This window comes from Mustelus asterias, chromosome 15, assembly GCF_964213995.1.
Source record: "Mustelus asterias chromosome 15, sMusAst1.hap1.1, whole genome shotgun sequence".
NCBI classification, from domain to species: Eukaryota; Metazoa; Chordata; class Chondrichthyes; order Carcharhiniformes; family Triakidae; genus Mustelus; species Mustelus asterias.
In genome coordinates this window covers 37,372,513-37,384,661 of record NC_135815.1, presented here as the reverse complement: position 1 = coordinate 37,384,661, position 12,149 = coordinate 37,372,513, and the positions used below count along the sequence as shown (strand labels likewise).

At 42.5% G+C, this 12,149-nt stretch overlaps 1 protein-coding gene across 4 annotated transcripts in view; it reads right to left on the bottom strand.

The window, feature by feature from the left end:
- gpatch2 (G patch domain containing 2) overlaps window positions 1-12,149 on the bottom strand; it is a 265,071-nt gene that overhangs the window by 35,168 nt on the left and 217,754 nt on the right. For all 4 annotated transcript variants that reach the window (XM_078229773.1, XM_078229775.1, XM_078229771.1 and 1 more), the window contains one exon: window positions 429-517. In XM_078229773.1, the coding sequence (XP_078085899.1) occupies window positions 429-517 (89 nt within the window). The remainder of the gene's footprint in view (window positions 1-428; window positions 518-12,149) is intronic.

The following is a 12,149-nucleotide window of genomic DNA, read 5'->3' as shown; positions in this document are numbered from 1 at the left end:
CCACACGCTGTTCAACAATCAGCCCCTGTACTTTTAGAAATCCAACAGGCAAAGGAAATGCATATGTTTAAGGACAAAACAACTATTTACCTTACTTAATGCTAACAAAACACCCCTCTTGATTGTTTTGAAAATTTGAGAAAGTCTCTGGCCTGCTCTCTTTGCTATAGACAGAGAAAAAGGGAGATGGAAAACATCAAAAGGAATACGCTGAAAATATAATGACAAATATTCTCACAAATTATGCTGCAAGTAAATCAGCCTCAAGATTGAGTGTCTTCCCCTGCAGTATGGCAAAATCTTCAATAGAAGGTATGACAAATACATTTCTGAAGGCTAGCATGAAATAGTCCTCCAAAATGGGTGTATTATTTGTTCATCTCTAGTGAGGTTCAAGATGGCGATTTTATTCTGCTTATGTACAGTACCTGCTGCCGATGGTCCAGGGGGAGGTGCTGCTTTTCTTCTGCGTTTGATATCTCCTGTACACAGTGATCCAAAATGAACGCTTGTTTGTCTGCAAATAATTATCAAAGAAAGTTATTAACTAGGACAAAACACCACTGCCTGTCTCCATACAAACACAAAGCCTGCATGATTTAACGCTGAATCAAAACACCCACAATGAAGATGTAGCTGCATAATAAAGCTACCAATCTTGTTTATATCAAAACATAATTATGCTTTTGGACAACTACTCAGCGGCCAAACTGCATCATAAATTGTTACCAGAATGAATAATATAAAAGGAATGCTTTTTAATTTTCAAAACTGGCAATCTTTCCAGCTCCACATAAAATCAAGCAGCACTGCTTTGACAGGCAAATGTTGGAGATTAATTATCTATAGGGATTACAATACAGTTGCTGAGATTTCAATTGGCCACTAATACTTCACTGTCAGCATTGCATTCATTAAGGCACAAACGGGCAAAAATTGAAATGAATCTTTTAGATAGACCTCCAATTGAACCTGAAGACCCCATGAGCACCCAAGGTACAGGCTTAGCAGAGAGCTTTGCTTCAGTAATTTTGCAAAGAATTGATTATCTGTTATGCTGCATTGAGATATCTACACTATTGATCACGGAGATTAAGGTACTCAGGCATCTTTTATTTTCTCATAGAAAGACATGCTATACTTGCAACAAATAACACTAAGTAAGGACTAGTTTGTTATTGTTGTCACTCTTCATGTAGAACACAGCAGTTACTTTTTAATTTAAAATCAATGACAGTCTGAAAGGCAGCCTTGTTCCATCAGCATAAATGAACCATTTATCTTTCCAAGGAGTACCAGTTTGATCATCAGACAAGGTGAGAGTAAAACATATATGTTTTAATAACAAGAAATGCTTCACAGGCATCAAGAATTATCACCTGTGTGAATGTGTTTTCCTTGTTTTCAAAGAAATGTCAGTACAATGTACTTGTAAGCTGGATGGAGAGATGTGAAATGTTTCTCACACACATTTTTATATATACATACTTCAAATGTTATTTATTTTAAATCAGCAGCATTGTTATTCGTTCACTCAACCTAGATCTAAAAAATAGAAAATAAATGGAAATTTCACTTACACTAATGTTAATTGAAGGCACCTTGATTTTTTTTCAACAATTTACTTGCATCTGATTTTATATTTAGCATCAACCTAAAGAGGACCTAGGCATCAATACTTAAAATATGTAATTTCAATAACAACTAAAATATCAGAACATGTCTGGCTTAAAACTTATGTTCCATCTAATATGCACATCGAGAGGGACAGTGCAGTTTTAAAAGAGGGTGATTATTTTTAAAAGAAGTAATCAATAAATCTATATATATCAATGGAAAATATTAGACTTTCAGGATATCATTTTTACTTAGCTAGTTTGGAAGTCCAGTTCACTAAAAACAACTCTCTTGCAATTTTAAAGCTTAACATATAATGATAATAGTTTGGAAGTACTGAACTGAATTATATAAGATACTGGATTCCTTGCACTTCCCGCCTCAGATTAATTGGCTGGAAATAAAGTAGAGGTGGGATTTCTGCCCCCCAGGAACAAGAAGTCCTGTCTCAGAGCTGCCGGCCAACCAGAGTTCAGCAGCTCTCCAGGACTTTGGGTATGCAGTGCTGGATCATTTGGGGATCTCACTTGGTGTCATGCAGGTCCTGGTAAGGGTGCGGGGTGGGCCTCTAACTACCTAACCTACACACCTTTAGACTGTGGGAGAAAACCAGAGCACTCAAGGAAACGCATATAGACATAGGGAGAAAGTGCAAACCCCACACAGTCATCCAAGGCCAGAATTGAACCCGGGTCCCTGGCGCTGTGAGGCAGCAGTGCTAACCACTGTGCCACCATGCCGCCATGTGTCTACTCACTTCATCAGTTTGTCTATATCCTCTTAAAGTATGTTACTACCTTCCCCATTATCTATTACATTTCCAAGTTTCTTGTTAGCTGCAAATTCTGCAATCATGCCATGTACAACCATTCACCACTACTCTCAGTCCTTTAGCTAATTTCATATCCACACTGACGCAACTCTGCCTATTTAATCTTACAGGCTTTAACTTTGCTGTCAAGTCTAACAAGCAGCTTTCCGTTTTTCTTAACTTTAGGCTCCTCCGCTCAATATTCCTGAGGCAGTACACCCTAGGAAGCTGAATAATGTTATAACAGAATCTGCATTGTTCAGCTCACAAGAAAACATAAAACAACAGTAGGCCACTCAGTTCTTTAAATCATTTCTTTCTGTAGGCCGTTTATTCCATCCGCTCTTTGATGGAGTTGATCTAATAATTTAAGAGGAAGTATTTCAGTTTATTACATGGGAGAATTAGAATATGCTAACTATAAACAACATTCTCCTCTTATTTGGGTAATATAAAAAATGGTGTACAAAACAAAGGCTGGAATTTTCCATTCTGGAGACTAAGTGGGGTGGGGGTGGAAAAGTTGGCGTGATTCCCATTGGGCGGCAGGGTGGATTTTTGCACCAGATCTTCTGCTTTTCAGCTCAATAATTTGCAACAGCGAGGAACTCACTGATTTGTCCGCCCCGCAGTTTTCTTATTTAAATGGCACCCACACAGACATTCACTCACTGCAGGCCAGGTATTGTTGTGGTAAGTAAAGCAATGACTCCGAAAAGAAACCAACCCTCTGGGTTTGAACAACGGTTCAGCGAGGCCTCCCTGAGATTTTCATCCAAGCTGTACAGGAAAGACAGAAGATCCACTTTACACGGATGGGAGGAGGTCGTCCGCACATCTGACCACATCGTCCTGGGAGGAGGTCACCAGGGAGATTAGCGCCTGTGGCTAACAAAAAAAAGTCTGCTCTGCGGTGCAGAAAAAGGGCGAATGATCTGTCGCCAACTAGTCAAAGGGTTAGAGTCCACAGGGATGTCAAAAATGACCAGCAGAATGGATATCAGCACTACATGATTGCCTGCCATTTGAAGAATCCTATCTCATGTTAGATCCTGTACAAATAATGTCTTCAACCCTTACTGGGGAGTGCTCAACACACACAGCAGGCATGTATGCTTCCAAATGACTCTTTCATTCGTAGCAGTCAGTTAATCCATCTGTCTCTATGCAGAACGAGGCAATAATTGTCCATAATCGGTACGAGAGGGCCAAGGACCCAAGGGGGTACACTGTAGCGGAGGGTATTTGCACTCCATGAGCAGCAGGCCGCAGACGTGGCTGGTGAGGACAGGAATCATTCCCATGAGAAAGAGGAGATCGGCTTCCCCCAAAAAGCCTGTAAAGGCTCCACCTAGCATGCATCGACAACGTGACAATGACTAAGAGTGATCTATAGTGTAGAAGCCTGCCTAGTCAATCACTAATTATCTATTTTCTTTATCCCAGACACCAGCAAGAAAATGTGGAGGAAGAACTCCAGCAAGTGCCTCAGCCTGAACCCCCAAATCACCTCAGATGAGAATATGAACGACCCATCTGCTGAAGATCCGTCACTAAGTTCACCTGCATCCTCTAGCAGAGCAGATACGTGCACCTTGGTGGGTCCTATGCATAAGCTCGGGTTACAATCTGGTGATCACCTCACAGATACGTGTCCACAGCAGGCAGAGGCAGAGACAGATGAGGGCTCAGATACTTGTGAGGACTGCTGGAAACCAGGCCCCTTCAGATTTCAAGTCCAATGGTTAATCTCTGCAATTAGCACTGGCAGAAAAGTTGGGAGATTCAGAAAACATCAGTCAGGGTTGTCAGAGGATGTTACTAAACTGAAACAAAGGATGTGGAGGAGTCCGTTCACATTTTGGTTAATGTCATGGCTCTGGCAAGCAAGTGAACTGAAGTGTCCATGGGAAGGGTAGAGGCTGCTTGGAGATCCAGGTCTATCAGAACACACAGTTTCTGCTGGATTTGTGCTTGACCTGCACTCCAGCGCTGTAGTCATGGGTGCATTCCAACAGTGATTAAGTGAGAGGGGGATGGGGCACCTCAGCCTCCTTCCAGACGCTTCTCCTTCTCAAGAAATCAGGGAAGGGTCCTCAGCCATCTAAAAGGAGGAGCAGCACCTTCTGGGAGCATCCACCCAGGAGTCTCCAAGTGTGTCCAGCCACTTCAAATCCTCTCCGCCTGTGACCCCATCAATGCCAGCAGGTTAGGCCAAGAAGGGTGCACCCGCCCAGAACAGGGGATCTTGAGCAGACCGGGGCCCTTCAGGCCTTGGACCTCCAAAGGACACCTGCCAAAGACACCTTGGATAACAGGGCTGCTGCCATCTCTGCTGTGGATGTTGGATCTGCACCTTGATATAGCAATAGGGTTGGAAAAATTAAGACGTTTCTTTGAATGCACAATGATAGCATGGGTGTTCATTTACTGTACATAATCTGCACTATTGTATATATTTATTTCATACTTATCCCTCTTCGAGAGTCAGAATGGCTAATCGGTGAGATGCAAGGTCCCGTGTTCATTCAAGGGAACCCCACCCCAATTTTCTCCCATCTTGTCCCTCAATTCCATGAAGTCTCATTCAATCTCTTCACATTCAATCACCTTTAGTTCCACATCAGCGACATGCACAAAGTCACTTCCTATATGAAAATAGTGATTGGACAATACACATGAACCCTTGCATCTGAGGATCACATTATGTGACCTCATGAGAATTCTTCTTGGGTGGTTTGTGATTAACCTGATGTTGCTGCATTGATGGCATCATCAGAGCAGATGCAACAGAGATTGAGAAAGTGTGAGAATGGAAAATAGTCCTTACAGGGTCAAGCAAGCGTAGTCAGGATTGCTGTGGGAGCCAGAGGGATTATAGTGGATATTGGCTGATAGCCTATTCACAAAAATGGAAATAGGAATGTTGAGCGGATGGAATGGAAGAGTTGGAGATTGACCATGTGAAGGTAAGGAAAGGGCGTAAATTGGAAGCAAAGTTGATGAAATTTTCCAGTTCAGGTTGAGAGTAGGAAACTACACTGGTAGAGCCATCAATGTATCAGAAAAATAGGTGAGAGAGGGAGCTTGAGTAGGAATGGAATAAAGAATGTTCCACCTGTCTGACAAAAAAGGAAGTATAGTCAGCGACCATTAGAGTTCTCAGGGTAACACCTTTAAGTTGGAGGAATGGAATGGAGTCAAAGGAGAAGTTGATTAATGTGAGAATAAATTCACCTAGGCAAAAGAAGGATCGAGATTGGGTGAGCCTTTGTTCAAGGAAGAAATGGAGAGCCCTCACATTGTCTTGGTGGAGGAAAGAAGTGTATGGACAGAGAAGGTTCATGGTGAAAAGAAGATGGTTAGCATCAGGAAACTAAACTGCTAACAGTGGCAGAGGATGTTGGAAGTATTGTGGATATAGCTGGGATAAGACTGGACAATCATAGAATCATAGAAACCCTACAGTGCAGAAGGAGGCCATTCGGCCCATCAAGTCTGCACCGACCACAATCCCACCCAGGCCCTACCCCCACATATTTTACCCACTAATCCCTCCAACCTACGCATCCCAGGACTCCAAGGGGCATTTTTTTTAACCTGGCCAATCAACCTAACCCGCACATCTTTGGACAAGGGAAGGATAAAAGAGACAAGGTAGGACAAATTAGTTCTTTGGGGCAAGAGAAGGCTGAAATGGTGGCAGTCTATTTTGTAAAGCCTGGGAAAGAGATGGAAATATTCTGCGTACGGCTGAGGAACGATGAAGTTGGAAGCTGTGGAGAGAAGGTCTCCAGAGGACTTGAGGTCACTGGCAGTCTGGGAAACAATGGTTTGATGTCCAGTGGCGTGGTCATGATCCGAGCATGAGGTGTCAGTGAGTTGGCATTGAGCCTGCACGAGAGGTGGCTTGTAGAAAAACGGCATGCCAGCCTTATCAACAGTTTAATGAGTGTTAGGGCTTGCCCTGAGAGAATGATGTGCTGCAAATTCAGAGGGAGATAGGTTAGAGTAAGTGAGAATAGAAAAATCGAGACAGCAGATGTCACGCCAGCAATTCCCAGTGAAAAAATCTAAAGAAGATAAGAGGCCAGAGAGAGTGGTCCAGGTGGAATGAGAATTATGAGAAAGAAGGCATCATTCCCAGGACTATTCTACTTTACCGGCAGACCTAAAATTAACTAATGGCAACTGATCTGGGTGAAAAAAAGGAATTTCACTTACAAGCCAAAACAATGTTTATTATCCACGATCATTACACTTTCTCAGTAAATTAAGAATTCTTAGCTCCATGTAAGAGACTGATTGAATAACTCACTGGGGATCTTAGCAGAAATAATTGTAGCCATGTGGAAATAAAATCATATCAAGGTCAAGTATTAATTGTCTTTATTATACTTGCTGCATTTTCCTAAGTATTTTTTAAAAATGCATTTCTAGAAGATGCATTTGATTTTTAAGGGAATGCAAACTATCAGATAATAGGACAAATCTCGCTAGAGAAATGGAAAATATTGCCTTAACTTTGCACTAGTGTAATGAATTCTTCCATCTTTATAGCTTACTGTTTTGAAAGAGATGAATCTGATAATATTTTACAGAGTACACAAATTACTTTTGACATTTTGAACAGTCTGGTGGCATATCTTTGGAGCAGTGGAAACTCAAAGGGATTTGAAGCTACCTGGACTATTTTCAGTTCATAACCCAACATTATAACAAACCTGAACATTAAGAACAGGATGTGACATTAAAGTAGAGAAGCAAGGTACTCAAGGAATTGGGAGAGACAGGTTGCATTAGGGTAAGAAATAGTGAGATATTAGGTGGAGTCAGCATAAGAAGGAATGCAAAAAGATCCAAATTGGATTTACAGATATGTTTGTGAACGCATGGAGCATGGTTGGTGAGCTGAAAGTGAAGTTAGCCTAGTGGGAATAAGTAGCTAGATTTTACGTTCACTAGCCAGTGGGTTTGAAAGTGGGAAACTCGCAAAATCCAGCGTGTGGCCTTCCTGCCAAACTGTATGAAATTGTGTAGAGGGTGTGGGTAGTCATGAGACAGCCCGCTAGCCCTTGGGCCTAAGGGCCTCACCCAACCCACAATTATATTTTACCTGCAGGAGGGAAAGGCTCATGCCATGCGAGAAGCCCAGCAACTTCAGCTGTGTGAACTGGTGTTGGGCAAATGAGGGAAAGACCTCCTTTGTGGGTTCCCTGGCTCCAATGGAGGCACCCCTCTCCCAAAATCACACTTAACCCTTCCCATTGCCTTCTCAGACCAGCCTCCCCTCCTCTCACCCAGGCATGTCAGCTTGATCCTGGCAGTTCCCTGGACTTACCAGATTCTGGGCTCCTCTTTGTCATAACTGGTTGCAGTCCCTGCAATGGCTCTCTTAAGGAGAGTCTTCCTCCTGGGATAGATGCTGAAGTCTCAAAACAATTAATGCTGCTCCCAGTGTTAAACTGATAAAAGCCAGCCTCACGATTGTGGGGCGGTTTGCCACCAACATTTTAACTGGATGGGGACAACCGCACCCTGTAAAACCCGACCCAAGTTGTTGTGGCAATAATGGAGACCTGACTCAAAAACAGGCAGGACTGGGGCTGAAATATTCCTGGATACAAAGGGCTGGATTTTTCTCTGGGGGATGGCAACTTGGCTCTTTTGCATGTGGTAATTTGCTGAATCTTAGCAAGTGAAGAGGAGGGTCTCTCCTGCAGTCACAGAAGGAATGGAAGGATCAGAGGAACTGGTAAACCCACATAACTCTTACACAATCCTGTGATTAGTCTTAGAATAGGACTTGTAGAGACATAGGAGCATTTGCACATCTCAGGCTAGGGTAAGTCAGGAACAGTAATTGGTAGAAAAACATCACAAAAGAATAAACAGAAAAATAATTTACAAAATTGGGTAAACTAAACTTAAATCAATAAGTGTCCAGGGTGATTGTGAAAGTGAATATGGAGTTTGAAAACTCTGTTGCAATAGCAGCTGACATCCAGACATTATGGATGGAATGCATGCCTTAATTGATTAAGTGCATCTGAAACTGTGTACTGTTCGAGTTTTATTCCAAAAATACACACAATTGGCCAAAAGCCATTTCTGCAATAAAGTTTTATATTATTTTAGTGTTCTAAGACAGTCCACTTCTCTTAACAAAATTATTTTGGATCTGGGCATTTTGATTTCCTTGAGCAGAATAGTCCTCAATCCCTTGCTGCTACTTTTATTAAATAACATTTTTATTGTAGACTAGTCTTTGATTTTGGCTACATTCTCAGATAAGTATTGGAAATTAGGTTACACATAGAATTCAGTTTCAGGAGATACTTTTCGTAATAAAGGGCGGCACGGTGGCAAGCACTGCTGCTTCACAGCTCCAGGGACCTGGGTTCGATTCCCGGCTTGAGTCACTGTCTGTGTGGAGTTTGCACATTCTCCTCGTGTCTGCGTGGGTTTCCTCCGGGTGCTCCGGTTTTCTCCCACAGTCCAAAGATGTGCGGGTTAGGTTGATTGGCCATGCTAAAATTGCCCCTTAGAGTCCTGAGATGCGTAGGTTAGAGGGATTAGTGGGTAAATATGTAGGGATATGGAGGTAGGGCCTGGGTGGGATTGTGGTCAGTGCAGACTCGATGGGCCGAATGGCCTCTTTCTGTACTGTAGGTTTCTATGATTTCTATGATTCTAAATCCGGATACAATCTATAATGTAAAAGATTTAAGGCCTAGAAATTAAACTTTGCTATGCCTGTTTTATGCCCATGAATTGGATGCAATGAGGGCCAATGTTAGGTCAAAATTATTTTTCACGTGAAACTAAGAGTTAAACATGCATTAGATCATTTACATGTCCATATGAGTGGCTGAATGTCCCTTCTGCGAAATTATACATCAGCGTTTAAAAAAAAACATTCATGGTATTTATATGTCAAGGCCATCTTTTATTGCCTATCCCTGAAGGGTGGCACTGTGGCACAGTGGTTAGCACTGCTGCCTCACAGTGCCGGGGACACGGGTTCGATTCCCGGTTTGGGTGACTGTCTGTGTGGAGTCTGCACATCTTCCCTTGTCTGTGTGGTTTTCCTCCGGGTGCTCCGGTTTCCTCCCACAGTCCGAAAGAAGTGCTGGTTAGGTGCATTGGCCATGTTAAATTGCCCCTCAGTCTACCCAAACAGGTGCCGGAGTGTGGTGACTAGGGGATTTTCACAGCAACTTCATTGCAGTGTTAATGTAAGCCTACTTGTGACACTGATAAATAAACTTGAGAATGAGAATGGGCGGCACGGTAGCACAGTGGTTAGCACTGCTGCTTCACAGCTCCAGGGACCTGGGTTCGATTCCTGGCTTGGGTCACTGTCTGTGTGGAGTTTGCACATTCTCCTCGTGTTTGCGTGGGTTTCCTCCGGGTGCTCCGGTTTCCTCCCACAGTCCAAAGATGTGCGGGTTAGGCTGATTGGCCATGCTAAAATTGCCCCTTAGTGTCCTGGGATGCGTAGATTAGAGGGACTAGCGGGTAAAATATGTAGGGATATGGGGGTAGGGCCTGGGTGGGATTGTGGTCGGTGCAGACTCGATGGGCCGAATGGCCTCTTTCTGTACTGTAGGGTTTCTATGATTTCTATGAATTGCCTTCTTGAATTGCTGCAGTCCTTGTGGTGAAGGTATTCCCACAGTGACATTTTCATAGTCGTTTGGTACAATGGAGTGGCTTGCTAGACCACTTCAGAAGGCAGTTAAGAGTCAACCACATCACTGGTCTGGAGTCATGTATAGACCTGACCAGATTGAGGGCAGATTTCCTTCCCATAAAAAAATTAGTGAACCAGATGAGTTTTCACAGTAACTGATTAGTTACATGGTCACTATTATTGAGACTAGTTCTCTATTCCAGATTTATTTAACTGAATTTAAATTCCTGCATGGTTACCATTATTGAGACTAGCACTATATTCCAAATGTATTTAATTAATGGAATTTTAATTCCTACATGGTCAACATTTTTGAGATCAGTTTTATATTTCAGATTTGTTTAATTAATTAAATTTAAATTCCCCAGTTACCATGGTGAGACCTGAACTCATGTCTCTGGATTATTAGACTAGGTTTCCGATTGCTCTTCCAATGACCATTATGCCACTGCACCTAAGAGTGGAGCAGAAGTCAGGCCTCCTCTGCTCTGAATTCTTCAGCGGTGGCTACAGCTTAAGCATCACTTTTCAGAAAATGAAAAATAAGTCCTCAGTACTCTGGTCCCCACCAGCCCACACTGGCTTACCTTTGGACTGTCCCTCGTGAACACAATGGGCTGCATTTTATCTTTTTAAAATAGGCGAGTTAGTACAACAGGTCTCAGCAGTTCACCCAGATAATATTACAAAGCCTGGAGCTTCAACTTCAGGCTGGCTTTGAGCCTCCTGGTTCAGGCATTCCACTCCACTGGTCTGCATTTCACTAATTATATTCCCAAAGATATGCCATAACCAACCAATGCTCAGGTGCATTTCAGAAAGACTCCCTCAGAAATGAAGGAATAATCAAACTGACCTTTGGCTAAAATCATGTTTGCAAATAATATTTAAAGTTTAAAACTTGATGTGGACTGGGAGCTTGCCGTTCAATAATGACTGCTGTGAAATTTCAAGATTTGTAGCAGCTTAAAGAGATAGGGATCTAGAAATATCCAACTGAGTAAATTTTGAGTGAAGAATGTTTAGCAAGATGTCTGAAAATTGTCATCTAGAATTGTTTAATCTTTTGTCCTCATGGGCTGCATAAAATCATAGGAAATAGGATAGGAGTTGGCCATTCAGCCCCCTCTGCCTTTCAGTAAGATCGTAGCTGATTTAAATGTGGCTTTAAAAGCACTTTCTTGCCTGTCCCCATAACCCTTGACTCCTTTGTCAATCAAAAATCTGTTTAATTCAGCCTTGAATTGTTGCACACCATGGACTTTTCAAAACAATGTGTACAGTTTAAACTTATGTCCCAATTAATCTGCATGCATCTTGAGTTATTGTGACTCACAGATCTTTAAGTTTAGATTTAGGATTTATCTACCAATGAGACAACAGTGCTAAAAGCAAAAGTTTCCAAACCTCAAGCCTCACAAATTCAAACAGGGCAAACCAACAAACAAAAACTATAAGCACCACTGGGACAGAGATACTCAGGTTTTGAGTGTCCAATTTTTAGTACTTGGGGCAGATTGTTGGTCAGAAAAGCCCACTTCTCTGATGGGCAATAGAAGTTCTTCCAGGGGATAAGAAGCAGAAGAACTCTTCAGAGCAGTGAGTGTCACAGATCCCCAAGAAGGACAGCCCAGGGAGAATGGAAAGCATTTCCTCCAGCGTGAATGTCATCTCTAGATTATTGTGCACATGGAAGTGTAGGAAAAGATTCAACGGCCGGAGCTCTACCACTTCACCCGCCATAGAATCGGTGCGGGTGAGGGTCCGACAACAGAAATCTCCGTTGACCTCGGGCAGGAATTTCTGGTCTCACCCGAGCGAGGTCGTAAAATCCCGCCAATGACTTCCCAAGTCAGTCATGGTATGAGACTTGAGACTTCACATGTACCTTACATTAATTGATGTACACTCAGCATAGCATTTAGCATTATTTATCCTATGCACAATCTTACCATGAATGTCAACGAAGCAGCAGCTTCCATTACAATCCCAAAAATCACTTTAGATACATAGAGCCCCAAAAAT